The sequence below is a fragment of the Manis pentadactyla genome, chromosome 17 (genome assembly GCF_030020395.1).
Source record: "Manis pentadactyla isolate mManPen7 chromosome 17, mManPen7.hap1, whole genome shotgun sequence".
In the NCBI taxonomy this organism is placed as follows: domain Eukaryota; kingdom Metazoa; phylum Chordata; class Mammalia; order Pholidota; family Manidae; genus Manis; species Manis pentadactyla.
The window spans coordinates 36,531,905-36,547,275 of NC_080035.1; the positions used below are offsets into that span (position 1 = coordinate 36,531,905).

Sequence of the window (15,371 nt, forward strand, 5' to 3'; positions counted from 1 at the left end):
AAGAAAATGTCAAAATTAAAAACTGAATAAACATAACTGCTGCTTTACTTATATTTATTTTTATCTGATTACATGTAAGTAGGACAGATAAATAAGAAAATACTTTTGGACCACTTAGAAAAAACCTAGTACTGTCAGATGTGTAGGAGGATATCTGCAGAATTATGGCATGGACTGTGATCTCACAAGAATGACAGTGTAATGAAGAAAACAAATGACACACGTGAGACAAGTAATACTTCAATTTAAGCTTTTATTTTAGAGCTCTTTTTGTGCCAAGTGGTATAAATCCAGCCCAAACTAGACAGAGCCAAATAGCATAAATTATTGTCTCACAGAGGTGGCCTCTGAAACATAAAAGTGGAGCCAACTGCAGGAATCTCACAGAATTGTGAGATTTGATAGCTAGAAGGTCTAATCTCTGTTTCTCAGTGGTGGTGTGGCCTTCTGTTTGTCTGTTAGCTTCATTCTCTTAGATTTTTCCATATGTTGTGGGGGAGGGGTATGTGCCTATAGACACATGACCACAAGCATCTCTGGAGTCACAGCCTATGGCTCATGATCCAAGGGGAAAGAGGAAGCTGCCCTCCCATCTCAGTCCTCAGAGAAGAACTCTGAATTGCCTGCTTGGGTCACAGGCCTACTCCCTGGACCAGTGCTGGATCTAGAATGACGCATTACTGTTTTATCCCCATACCCCCTACTGTGGCCACAAGAAACAGAAATGTGTAATGGGCAGAGTCACTGGCAACAAAAGGGATGAGAAGATGTACCCTATAGGATACAGAGGTGAGGATGCTGCAACAAAACTTGAATGAAAAGATGCTGGGGAAGCAAAAACAAAAGATACCCACTAAATACATTTACTAATACTATACTACACTGTACAACCAGTGGATGTGATAGGCAGAGGAATGGTCCCCCAAAGATGTGTTAAAGACATCTTGAAATTTTTAAGAGCTTAATTGAGCAAAAATTGATTCCAGCAGGGCAGTGACAAACCAGAAATGGCGAGAAGCCCTCTACTGACAGGAGCTCAAGGAGAGATTTTAAAGAGAAGAGGTGGGAGCAAAGCAAACGTACTATTAATTGGCTATAGCTTAAAGTCTAGTTAGCGGTTTGTGATCGGTTGTCCTCAGTGTTTTGATTTCACAGCCTTGAGGCATTTCCAGGCTGAGATTTGGCTTGCTTACCTAGGTTGCCACAGCATTACCTAGAGCCACCTCAGTTTAACAGCCTCCTTGTTTGATTACTTTAACAGATAACAACTTTCAAATCCCCAGTATCTGAATAATATGTTATGTCACAAGGCAAGGGGGGGTAAAGTTGCAGGTGGAATTTAGTTTGTTAATCAGAGGCTCTTAAAATAAGACGTTTCTGGAGCACTGAGGTGAGCCCAGGGGAATTAGATTCAAGGAGAAAGTGTCCGTGATATGAAGTGAGAAAGACTTAGCCTTCCACTGCTGGTTTTGAGACCAGTAAGGGGGTCAAGAGCCAAGGAAGGCTCGCAGACTCTAGAAGCTGGAAAAGAAGAAAATGAATTCTCCCACATATCTTCCAGAAGGATCTCAGCCCTACCAACACTTTGATTTAGCCCAAGAAGACCCAATTCAGGCTTCTGACCTCCAGACACAAGATCATAATTTGTATTGCTATAAGCTACAATGGAATTTTATGGAAATTTGTTAGAGCAGCAGAAGGAAACCAAAGCAGTGAAGGATAACATGATGTGCTGGAAGCTTCAGAGTCACACACACCTGGACCTCAATGTGCCTTCTGCCACTTAGTTATGTAACTTCAGTAGAGATAACCTTTCTGAATATCAGCTTCTAACCTGTAAACATCAGGCTATTAATATTTGTCTGACAAGGTTTTTATTAATAGTCAAATGAGATCACATATGTAAAGCACATAGCAAAATTCCTGAACACAGTAAGTACTCAATAAATAGTAACTCCTGTTACTATGATCATGATATTCAATCCTTAAAAGAAGTCTACGAGTTATCTAGATCGTATACTAGTTATGTTTTAAAGAGAGAAAACTGAAGTTCAGGAATGTTAAGCAATTATCTCCTAGCTAATAGATAAAACTTCAAGCTCTGGTTTTAATTTGCAGTCTGTAATCTAATTTCAGCAAACTCCAGAGGGATTCAGAACTCCCAGTGTACCTGCTGTAATAATTCTCAGGTGCCCTGTGCTAATTGAATGTTCCATTTGTATTCTAGGTTATTCAAGATTATGAATGGTTGTGTGTGTGTGTGTATGTGTGTGTGTGTGTGTGTGCATGTGTGTCACCAAGGTAGAGAGGATCTTGGTGTAATCCACGAGCAGCATAAGTGAAGGTGCAGAACTGGGAATAAAACATGATCACTGATCCTAGAGTCATACAGGTTTGAGAGTTTAAAGCAGAGTATACAGATTCTTGACCTTTGGGCCAAATGTGGCCTACCTATATATTTAAAACAAACCAAACTATATCAGAAACGGAATAAGAATAAATTTTGATAGGGTTTTTACATTTTTACATGTTCTAGTTTGTCACTGTTCCTACATTCTTCTTTCATTTCACCTGGCCAATTCACACATTCCCTGGAAACCTGCAAGACACAGTTTTCAACCTTTGGCTTAAAAGAAACTTACAGAGTCTCTTAAAAAAATGAGACCTAAGTATTAAGTGCCTCGCCTGTAGAAACACAGGTAGATTAGGGTAGTCACAATTTCTGATCAAGTGGGTGGAATTATTATGCCATCCAGTGGACAGATGAGGCCAAATTATGTTGGGTTTGGATATGCTCTTAAATTGTGAAAAAAGGCTATGTTTTGTGATAGCACTTTGGCAGTGCAGTGCAGGCCCACGGCAGATGATAGGTGCGTATACATATAGCAGCAAGACAGCTGGACATTTTCCTATTAAGATAAATAATCTAAGTTAGTGAGTAATCACAGTGGTGCCCCATGAAGGAGTTACAGGTGTGTAGAGAAATTGATCACCACAGCCCTAGGGAAAGCTGAATGGGGTCTGAGCCTAGCAAGTTCCCTGAGCTGGTTACAACAGTGATGACAACCTAATTTGATTAAGTCGAGTAATTTAAAAATACCACGTTTCATTAACTGTTTAGATTTGTAGTTTTTCACTTTTAACATCTCAGAAATTCTATTGCACATTGCATGGGATTGATTCTTACAGTGACAGGTAGCTAGGCCACAGTTGTGACTCAGTTGTTTATACAGGTACATGCATGAACTTGGTCATAGCTGTTCAACACCTCTACTGAATTATGGGTATTGTTGGCTGTGTATTTATTATTGTTTAACTGCCATTTAAAAGGTCTCTTAAAAGATTATGCTGTGATTTAGCATAACAAAAAGTTACTGGGTATGGAAATACTCATGGCAAGAAAACATCGAGTTGTAAATTTATATCAGTAAAGCAAATACAGATTACTGGAGGAATGACCAAAATTTTGTGTTTTCTTACAAAGCAACCAAATAACTCAGTCCCTAAAAAAGGTGGATAGCCTTGAGTAGGTAAAGCAAAAGGGTTGCTTATTTCAGTTTATGATTGGAGAAATCGCCAAATCCCTTAGAATAAAAGAAAGAAAAATACAAGAACGAGAGAGCAGGTTTTAAGACACAAGTACTTCTGTTAAGACATTAAACATCAATTTGTCAAAAACTTCCTGCTGTTTTTTGCATGGAAGCTGATGAATTTTAATCAGTTGCTGAAAAAATGAAACTATGAATTTAGTCAGGGAGAAAATGGCAACAAAGCCTGATACTCTTTGACAACCATAAAAATTAACCTGTCAATGTTAAAGTTAATGAAAGCACATGAATTACATATATATATATTTTATCTCTACCACATAGTGAACAAGGTTGAAAGGCACCTTGTGATCGATGATATAGAAGTTTTGAGAAAGAATCTGAGGATGCATTGAGGATGAAAAGACTGTGAAGTAACAGCCAATGATGACTTGCAAATGGTCAGACTCACTGGTGATCAATGAAAATAAAATGAGGTATCTTGAAATTCACTAAGTTCTAGGATTGCTCTCTCCTGTAGATTCCTCTCTCCTGCTCCTCACTCTGCTTCCTTTGCTGGCTCTTTCATCCTCTTTCATTCCCTCCTTCTCCAACCCTTCTCACCTTCCTCTCTCGTGAAGAGGGGGTTGGCAGGGACCTCTTGTTGCCTGTCCTTCTGCTGACTCTGATGTCCTTGGGTCTCAGTCTCCCACTGAAGTGGTTCATCAATGGCATGAAATTTTTCCTGACAGCTCATTCCTGAGAGGAATTCTGGCACCAGCTGTTGCAACAATACTTTTTTCACTTTGTTTAAATTGCACTTGGAAAGTTTATAGACTATATAACAGACTACATTAGAGGCTACCAATTCTCGAAATGTCTACTCACTTAAGGACACGTGTATTTTAAAGTCACTGTCTTGTCCATGTATATAAGAAATGTGTAAACTGTTTGATTCATAGTAAAGCAGATTTGTTCCCAGAGTATTTTATAGCTTATGTACTCTTTTTTAGCCTCCTCAAATCTTAGCTTGTTTTCTGAGTACCCTTCCCTGGTTTATCAGCATCATTAATGCTTATTGCCTCTTCCCTGCTTTGAAAAGAAATCCAAGTCTGGCTGCAAGACATCTAAGTTGAAATCCCATTCTGCCACTTGTGCAGTCTTGGGAAACAACTTAAACTCCCTAAGGTGCAGTCACCTGATTTGTAATATGGCAACATCTCTCTCTCACCTGCCTACTTTACAGACTGTGGTAAGGATCACACAAGTAAGTGAGAAATGTCAAAGTTTCCTCTAAGTGTAAAGCCTGAATCAAGTGTGAATATATATTATTGTTTCATTGCTATAATAATATCTCATTTGGTTAACATAATTAAACTGTTCCTTAACAAATTAAACTTGCATTAACATACACATTTGAAAAATGTTTGGAGGTAAAACTATATGTTTTTATTTTGATTATCAGAATTTTGGGCAAGTGTATCAATTAGCTGCTACTACTTTTAATTTATTCAAATTTTTGGCAGGTATAGCAATTAGCTGTTGCTATATACCCCCCCACCTCCGCACATAAAATACACTCCCACACTGACACACACACAAATTCCCAGTGTCATACTACAGGCTAACATTTATTTAGCTTACATGTCTGAGGGGTTAATGGTGGCTTGGCCGTTCTCGGCTGGGCTCAGCTGAGATCTTTGTCTGCTGTGCTCCGTATGTCTCTTCCTCTGTTTCTGAGACCAGCATGCTAGTCTAAACACATACTTTTCAAGGTAATGACAGAAGCACTACAGATGAAGCAGAAACAGACTCATGAAGGTCCAGACTTGGATCTGCCACACCATTATTCCTGTCCTTTTTTATCAACCAAAACAAGTTACATGGCTGAACTCAGTGTCAAGAAGTGGGTAAATATACAGTTCATCTTCATCATTTATGGTAGTTATGGTTTGTAACACTGCCATGAACACTGAGTTAATAAATACTGAACCACTGCTCCCAGGGGAAATACAGGTTAAATTCTTGCAGGTCTCTGGTCACACTTTTACCAACAGATCAATACATACCCTTGTTGTATGTGTGTTTCTGTTTGAAAACACCTCACTTAATATACATTGTTGGTTCATTAACATTGAACTCACTGCCAACAATATAATAACCTGTACCTGAAGGAACCTATCTAAGATGTATTTTCTCTGTAACACACATCACAGCTTTCTTGGTCTTGAGAACTGGTGATCAGCACATCAGCACTGTGCTTGGGGCCATAGATACAATGAAAGCAGCAATAAAAATGCAAAAACTGGGGCACTACACAGACTACAGAAAGGAACCATGTGTCCAGCATGAAACCTGAAACACAGAAGAAGAGTATTTATTGCCTGTTCTGTCTCATCTTGGAACTCAGTTTTTTGGGACTCCATGCATGTCTGAAAATGACTGTGACAGTAATATGAATATTGATTTGGGGGTTTCGAATAAATGTTAGCAAGTAGGTAAATCTAAAACACAGAATCCATGAATAATGAGGATCGACACTCCTTTGCCTCTGAGTGGAAAGAACTGCAATGTTATATGGCAAAAGATATGGATAAAGCAAGAGTTAAAATATTGGGGCCAATAATACAGAATCTTAGGCCCCATCTCAGACTTATTAAACTGAAACCTGCATTTCAGAGTCCCCAGGTGTTTGTATGCACATTCCAGTTTTATAAGTACTGCCCTTGATAACATAGTAGGTACATCCATGCCATACAGTAAAAGTTAAACCCTACAAACATTAGAGACCTACTATATTAATATAGCTTTTATGGACCCAAAGGTCTGATGCATACTGGGACACCTTGCTGAGGTGAAGGTTAGGTTACCTTGCAATTCCTATTCATAAGGAAGAGGCAGGGCACTTGGTGGGCCCCGTTAGCTTTTGCAGGCAACATACGCCACATTTGGGAGTAAGGTTACAACACATGTACTGGGTGACATGGATGGCTGACAGTTTGAGTGGGTCCCTGAGCAAGAGAGCACTCTACAGTAAGTCCATGCTGGCATTCGAGCCGCCTTGCCGTTTGGTCCTGTGTCTTGGCAGATCCAAGTAAGGCAGGATGGACAAGGATGATGTGTGGGTGAAGCCCAGATATCTTGACCAGCTTGTCCCTGCTTCTCTCTAGCATTGCCTCTAAGCACTGCCTTTCAATCTTGCAGTCTCTGCAGCCACACTGCACAATTTTCCTTCTTCAGAGCACCCTCCTCTCTGCCTGGCTGACGTCTACCATCTTTTCGGGGTTCACTCCAGCTGTCCACCTTCTCCAGGAAGCCTTCTGCACACTCCCTTCCCCCTTTGGCTGCACTTCTCTGTAGTTCCACCACACCTCATGCTACCATTGTCACATACCTTATTTTACTTAATTGTGATTCTTCCTTCTTTTGTCCGCTGCTTCTACTGTATAACGAGCTGGGCTTTGTGTATCCAACACTTAGTACAGTATCTGATTCGTAATAGGTACTTGACATTCTTTGCCAAATGGAACTAAGATACGTAGAGATGCTATTCCACTGCCACCCCACACGCTGTGCAATAGCAGACAAGGCCGACATACCACTTCTGCGCCCTGACAAGGAAGCTTCTGGGGCACCACTCACGGGCGTCCTCCAGCCAGTCGGCCTGCTGAATGAGGGCAGCCACCCGACCTCCCTTCTCAGCATAGGAGTCAGTGGCGCGCCCCCTAGCGCCTCCGGCGGACGCTGCAGGCACTACAGGGCGCCGGCGAGCGTGCGGTCCCAGACCCGCGCGTGGCGCAGGCGTGACACAAGCGCTCGGCTCGGGGAGGAAGAGCCCAAGCGTGAGGGGAGCGGGGCTGTGGATTCAGATTCTTTTTCCTTCTGGAGTTTCCCTATTCCTTTCCTTAACGACTGTATCTTACATGAAGACCTGACGTGCGGCTCTGCAGGGAGCGAGAAGGAGGCTGGAGCGCCGTCAGGCTCCTCCTCGTCCCTCAGCTTCCCCCCCCCCGGCAGCCGGCGGGTTAGACGGTCCCGGGTCGGGCCCGCGGGGGCGGAAGCGGCGGCGGCGGCGGCGGTCAGAGCCGGAGCGGGGCCGGAGCCGCGGCCATGGAAGGCCCGCGCTGGCTGCCGCTGGAGGCCAACCCCGAGGTGAGCGCGCCGCGGACCTCGGCCTGGGGCCGCGCAGGGCGGAGGGAAGCGGGCCGGCCCGGGGCGGTCTGTCTCTAAACCATGTTCTGTGTTCGCTTGCAGGTCACCAACCAGGTGAGTGCGGTGTCGGCCGCTCGGGACCCCGGACCCCCGCCCGCCTCCATCTGTGCGCTCCCCGGGGGTCGGGGGTTCGTTCCCTGAGGGCCCCCCTTGCTGTGTTTCTGGGGGCGTGCCGCTCTGGCGTCCGCGTCCCTCCCACCTGGCTCCTGCCCCCCGGCTGCCTCGGCCCCTCCTCGGGTCCCAGTCCCCTGTGATGACGTTTCCGGAGGGTTTCGGGGTCCCAGGTTTGAGGGACATTCGCCCTGTGCTCCTATTCCTCTTCCCTCTAAATGCTGGTAGTGCGGATTCCACGGCTTCCCCACCCCGTACCTCCTGGGTGACTAATTTGCCTCCATCACCTGCCTCCCAGCCTTGTGAACTCGCCCACCCAGTCCTGTAATTTCATCCACCGCCTGCGCTATGAAATCACCTTCCAATCATCCTCTCTTGCCCCATCAAGGCATCTCTCTTCCCCGCCACGCCCCCTTTCTCTTCTAGTCTCTTAAAACTGGAATTTAGTTGGTTTTATGCCACAGAAAACTCATTACAATAGTTCCCACGCCATTCTTTGCCACCTACAACCATTAACGTTCGTCTGGGTATCGGAGTCGAAAGTTTGGGGAACATGTCCCAGCCACTCTGATTAAAAGAACAAGTGCTGCCAGGTACAAACTTTTGATTTGCTCAGGTGTATTTTTCTTGTCCTGTTTTCATTCTGAACAGCTTGTTTACTTTTTACTGCCTTTTTAGTTTATCATATGACATACTACCCCCCACCTCTCATATAATCTTTCTTCCTGTCATCAAGGAATAACAACAACTCGTCAGGTATTTAACTCCGTTTTCTGTTTTCAAAGCCTGTAGAAAATACCTTATATATAGAAAGTAGATAGAAATGTTTTAATGTTGGCAGCAAATCCTTCATCTTCTTATTCAGTTTATTATATGCTTTTGAAATGATTATTATTTTCCCAATTCTTGTCTGTTTAGTAATCTGGAAATGTACGAAGTTTAAAGTCTAGCATATATCTCATTATTCTTCAGGTGGTGTTTCTTATCTATATTGATTTCTTTTTGTTTTCTCCCTTTGAAATTTGCTGTTCATTTTTTCTCTAAAACATTTGACCCCTTTGCAAAAGAAAGAAAAATCTTCAGGTTGAAGAAGTCAGTACTTGCAACTTCTAGTTCAGTGTCATAGGAAAGAAGCATATTTCTCTCACACTTAATGTGAAACTATTTTTACACCTTTTGAAAAATCAGTTTACCATAATCTGAGCTCAGTTCTTCTCCATTGATTTGTGTGCTTGTTATTTTACCACAATGTTTTGATCAGTGTAGTTTTAATGTAAGTCTTGAAATTGATAGTAGGAATCTTCCTACTTTATTCTTCATTTCAAAATTATTTAGGCTGTTTTAGTTACTTTGCTTTTCCATATTAATTTTAAAATCAGCTTGTCAATATCTATAAAAAAATCCTGTGATTTTGATGGTGAATGTGTGTCTAAACTATAAATATGTTTTGGAGAAAGTTAATATAACATTATTGAATCTTGCAATCCATTAAGGTGGTGTATAACATCATTTACTTGGGTCTTCTTTGATTTCATTAAACAGTGTTTTGTAGTTTCAGCATATAGATCTTGAACATAACTTGTTAGATTTATACCCAACAATTGATTTTTGGTGTTATTGTAAATGATACTGTTTTAAAATTTCAATTTCAAATTGTCCATTGCTATGTATAAAAATATAATTGATCTGTATATGTTGACTTATATCCTGCTGCCTTGCTGATTCACTTTACTTTAGTGGCTTTTCTTTTTTTTTTTTTTGGTAGATGGCTTTGGGATTTTCTATATATAGATAATCATATTCTCTTAGAATAGACTTTTATTTCTTCCTTCTTAATCTATGTGTCCGTCATTTCTTTTTCTTTCTGCAATGGTTTGAGCCTTCAGTACAAAGTTGAATAAGATGGATAGAGAAGAGGGTATTCTTGTCTCTCATTCTAGACCTTAGGGGGAAAACCTTTGATCTCCCTCATTTTTAGATATGTTAGTTTATTTATTTGAGAAATGCTTTTTGTCAGGAAAGGAAGTTCCTTTCTTTCCCTAGTTTGCTGAGAGGCTTTTTTTTTTTAAAATCATGAATCGATATTCAGTTTTCTCAAATGACTTTTCTGCGTCTTTTAAGATGATCATTTAAGGAAGAAATAATACCAGTTCTACATAAACATACAGGAGGGGGTACACTTCACAACTCCTTTTATTACCAGAGAAGCCAAAACTGCAGACCAATATCCTCATGAGCATGAGTCTAAAAATCCTCAACAAAATAGTAGCAGACAATCCAGTATTTATAAAAAGGCTAATATGTCATCACCAAGAACAGTTCATCCAGGTATTGCAAGCTGGTTTACCATTCAAAAAATCTATGTAATTAATCATAACAGATTAAAGAACAAAACTATTTTTAGATGATACTGTTATTTGTTCGTAAGATATAAGCTTATATAACTGGAGACTTACATGCTGAGCTGCTATTAGATCTTGTTCCTATACAAGAACTGTTCCTTTTACAGTTATCTTGATAAATTGTAAAACACATTCACTTATTCACATTAATTAAATAATGTTTGGGGGATACCTTTTATTATACTTGGTATCTGAGCATGAACTGGTTATACTTTGGTGGTCAAAACATTCATGGTTTTTTGCTTTTCATTTCAGTGGGAAGATAGACAATAAACAAGTAGGCAAACAATTAGCAATTGTTGCAAGTACAATGAAAAAAATTAACAGGGTACTGTGATGGATACCATCAGGAAAAACAATAGGCCATTCTGAGGTGACATAAACAGAAAATATATTTAATATGTGAGTTAGTACACTATTTCTGGTGTGCTTTGGTACAGTTCAGTTTGTTTTAAATTTATTAAAGGAGTAATGTGCTTTTAGAGGGAGAATAGGCAAGTATCTAAGAAGTAATTAGGTTTAACCAAAATGTCTGTGGTTATTTGTTTACTCTCTATGTGTGGTAGAACTGAGAATAGAAAATGAATGGAAATTTAATTGACTGACTTAGAATTTGGAGAATTAATAAATTAAGCCACAGAATAAACCCCAATATCCATCCCTACTCTCTCTTATTTCCTCAACTTAAAGGAACTGGCCTTTTACTTATCTTGATTTTACTCTGTTACCATTTAGTAGTTGCATATGTTATTGCTGTACTCTTCGTCAGCAAATAGTATTTCTTGCTCTTATGTTGCCCTGTATGTATAAGAACAATCAACATATATTTACTGTATGCAGATTGTTATTAACTGTGACAGATTAACTGTTAACCATATATCTCAGTAAATGTGGTAAGCAATGATTTCTCATGTTGGTTAATATGCTGTCAATCCCTTCTAAGAATATTTTGTCATGCTACAGATAGGACTTACCTAGAATAAACAAGTTAAGTGATAGAAAAAGAAGTATTCTAATTTAACTATTAGTTATCTTCCTAATTCTGCATTTAGCAATTACTACTAGTATACTTTTACTAATAGTAATATCAAGCAGTTACTATATAGTTTCTGTATAATTCAAATCATTAATAAATTAGTAACAAGGCAGAATCTGTTGCTGCCTGAAGGAGGCTATTAAAGACCAAAGTGGCTTTAGAACAAGTCTGAAAGGAAAGTGAATATTTTTTGTTTCTTAAATTTATAAAATCAGAGTTGTTATCTGTCACCTAAAGAATGCGGAGGCATTCATTATAAATTAGGGCCAGAGGCTGTTTTTCAGATAGAGAAGTCTAGTTTGCATGCAAAACCTGGGAAGAAGAGATGCTTACAGACTCTGAGAACTGAAAGAGTTCACTGTGGCCAAAATTAGAGAACAAGATATAAAGAAGATACTTTAGGTAGTGAGAGTAAGGTTGGGCAAATAAATAGAGACCAGAGCATCCTGGAGCTTTGCTTGTGGATTCTGACAGTGTGACCTTCAAAAATCCTGTAAACTCCTAGATTCAGTTTTCTTATTGGTTAAAAGAGTACAGTAAAACCTACCTTGCCAGTTGCAATAAAGGCAAAGTCCATTAAAGCCCCTAGTATGGTGTCTGATACATGATACTCTTAAAAAATATTTATAAATAATTGAAAATAATTTTTTTGATGGAAAATTTATCATTGGACCATAGAAAAAGCATAAATTGACCAAGGATCCTTTATTTGCACATACTCTAATTTACTAATTACTTTTCTTGATTGGCCAAGATTTTAGTGGCATCATGAAAATTCAGTGAGCTACAGATTTTTGTTTGTTGTTTTATTACCAAGAGTTTAGAAAAACTAGAAGAATGGTATTAGAGGTTATAAGTCCCTTATCCTGCTTTATGCACACAGGGTGCTTCTAATTTTCTGGTGATGACTTTGCAAATTCATATATAGAATGCTTTGTGAGTCGTCTAGAGAGATTTTTTTGGTATAGTTTTAGAAGTGTGACTTTGGGTTTTCTCCCAGTTTTCTAAATTTAAATAAAATACGTATGTGTATCAGTTCTATAGATTTATAACTTACCAACTAAAAAATATAACTATTGTAAAAAATAACACACTTTCAAAAGTTGGAAAATAAAAAGTTGAGTCTGTACCACCCAAGCTAACTGCAGTTAGTGTTACAGAATGTCCTTCCAGTCTTTTTCATTTGCATATGATCATTTTAAACATAGGCATTTATTTTGTTTTTGAATTATAAAAGTAGGACATCTTTATGATTTTCCAAAAATGTGAGAGGTAAAGGTAGAAGACCTCCTTTCCCATCCTTCTCCACTTCCCAAAGGTAGCTGCTATTAATACCTTTGATTCATATTATAACTTCTCATGTGAGTCTTACTTTGGAGCCAGAGGATGCATCTAATGTACTTAATAGATACTAATTGAGTTGATCGTTATAACAAACTCATTTCATCAGCGATATTAGTGAATAGTTAAGAAAAAGTGTGATTCCATGTAAAACCTTCGCCTTACATTAACTCAATCTGCTATTTAATCATTCATTCCTCAGTTTGATACTAATTAGTCTCTACAATTGCTGTGGCATCATGAAAATTCAGTGAGCTACAGATTTTTGTTTGTTGTTTTATTACCAAGAGTTTAGAAAAACTAGAAGAATGGTATTAGAGGTTATAAGTCCCTTTTACAATTGCTACAATTGCTACCTTTGGATCTTGGTACTTTTTATACTTGTTAATTTTGGCTAACTTGGAGTAAGTTTATAGTAAAGGCCCTTTACTTCGCCACAATTTACTGAATTTGTCCAGGCTGTCAGTTAAATGTTTAACTGTTCCTTTGAGTTTACAGCAGACATGAAATTACTGTGTTATATGGTACCATCTTGTTTTATAATTTTATGACAGTATGACTTTTTGGGGGTACATGAAATTAATACGTTTAAATAATCTTACCTGGATTTATAATTTCCTTAGCAGTGAACCTTTTAGAGCTGTCAATCTCATACAGGTAGTATTCAGAGTTGATTAAAGAAATGCCTTGTTTTAGATTAGGAGCCAAAGGTATCTTTCCTACGTCTTTAACTTGACATAAGTAAAAATGAATATGTTAAATATTCATTTTAAACATAGCTTAACAGACATAGGTAGACATACAGATGACTAGATTATCTATTAAAATAAGGATGTAATCTTTAATTCAGTTCAACAAATATGACTTGAATGTCTGTGTTTCTGCCCGGTATAGTGCTAGGCAATGGGATCAAAAAGATGTGTGAGACACAGTGTCTTTCCTTGCCTTTGTGGTATGTTTTAATCCTTCTGGGTTTCTAGAGAGAATTGAATATTGAAAAGGACATAGAGTAGGAATTTTGGAGAAAGTGTAGAAGGGAGAGAGAAGTAATTTAGAGTGCTTTAGTGAAACTTTATTTAAGTCTGGAATCATGAATAGGAGTGAAATGAACACTTGTATAATGTCCATTGATTTCTATGGCTACAGACTGTTAGAAAGCATGTGACTTGATGGACCTAATAGATGTTGAGCACGTTCTGCCAAAAGAAATGTTTTAATTTGGTGTATTTCTTATTAAACATATCTGGGTCCTTATTTTTGATGGACCATATTGTTAATAAATAGACTTTCTTCTATAAGCAGAGAAATGGAGGGATATGGAGTGTTGCTCTTTACTTAGGAAGGCCTTGTTTTATAGAAACTGTGTATGAGATGAATAGCACTGTTTATGTAACATGGTATGGTTTCCATTGGTTTTGCAAGATATCATTTGGTGACCTAACTACATTCTTAAGGGAGAAATGCCCAAGGCACTTTTTATTTTTAAATTTCAGATATTGTTAGACCAGTAGATACTATAATGAATTCTTGATGTAAGGTGTAATGATGCATTTTTTAGAATTTTTGTTTGTTTGTTTCCTCTGCTCCTTTTTTTCTTTCATCTAAAACTTATTTTCTGATGGTACACTTTTTAAAATCTCAACACATTTATTAAAAATTTATTGTGAAATTGACATCATTCTCATTTTTTTATTTTCCTCTCAGCAGTAGATGAGGGTCTAACATTTTATTTTTCTATGAAATCTTAAGAGTTTATTAAAAAACCACTAGTTTTTTGTTACAGTTGTTTTTCCAGATATGAGAGGCAATGAAGTTGAGTAGGTTTTGTTGTGTAGTAGAGGTCAGGAAGTCAGCAGTTTACTTCTTATATCAAGCATTTTCTGGTGTTCTCCCAAGTCACTTGGACTTTTTTGCCTTTATATATCTTTCTTCATTGATATAATCAGTGATATCTATCTACCTATCTATGTATCTTTAGGTAAGTAAGTGTCTTTTTTTAAGTAGGTAAGATCAAACTGTGTTGATCTACTAAAATGATCCTTTATTTTCTAGAACTTAGATACACCTTAAAAAATTGAGCACTTGAAATGAGTTATACATATCAACCAAGCCAACCATGTGTGTTTGGTGAAGTCCTGGCTTACTATCTTCAATCCCCAATTAATGAATTTTGAAAAAATGAGTTTTGCTTAATACATAATGCATTTTAAATGTTTGTTAATTGATATAAATAAATTGCTGTCTCTTCCCACCCTATTTGTGGAAAACCTGCTTTACTTTGTTCTTATCAAATATCAGTAATATTTGTACCTTTCATTCCCTTTTATGTATCGGATACACAGTACATACATGTTGGTTATTTCCCTGTTAACAGTATACTGTTTTGCTTTTCCCACCTTTTCCCAGTTTCTCAAACAATTAGGTTTACATCCTAACTGGCAGTTTGTTGATGTATATGGAATGGATCCTGAATTACTTAGCATGGTACCAAGACCAGTGTGTGCAGTGTTACTTCTCTTCCCTATAACAGAAAAGGTAATTGTTAAGAAGACATAAAGTTTCTTCTGGTAAATGCAAAAAAGTTCTCTTTTGATGTTGAATTAAAAATATGCTCTTCTGTCAGAACAAATGACTCCCTTTTTGCATAAAGTGAGGAAATCTAGGCAGTGACAGTGTACACATCTTTCTTAAAGAGATGATATTTAGATTTTGCTGTATAGATTATCAATAAAGCCCTGAGTT

At 38.3% G+C, this 15,371-nt stretch overlaps 1 protein-coding gene across 5 annotated transcripts in view; it reads left to right on the plus strand.

The window, feature by feature from the left end:
- The window catches only part of UCHL3 (ubiquitin C-terminal hydrolase L3), a 117,686-nt gene that overhangs the window by 64,642 nt on the left and 37,673 nt on the right, over positions 1-15,371 (plus strand). Inside the window, exons 1-3 of one of the 5 annotated variants that reach the window (XM_036893807.2) lie at positions 7,318-7,679; positions 7,782-7,793; positions 15,036-15,164. In XM_036893807.2, coding sequence (XP_036749702.2) covers positions 7,638-7,679; positions 7,782-7,793; positions 15,036-15,164 — 183 coding nt within the window. In that variant the 5' untranslated portion in view covers positions 7,318-7,637. Of the gene's footprint in view, positions 1-7,317; positions 7,680-7,781; positions 7,794-8,296; positions 8,444-15,035; positions 15,165-15,371 lie in introns of those variants that run through there. The other 4 variants (XM_036893811.2, XM_036893808.2, XM_036893809.2 and 1 more) reach the window with 4 other exon arrangements.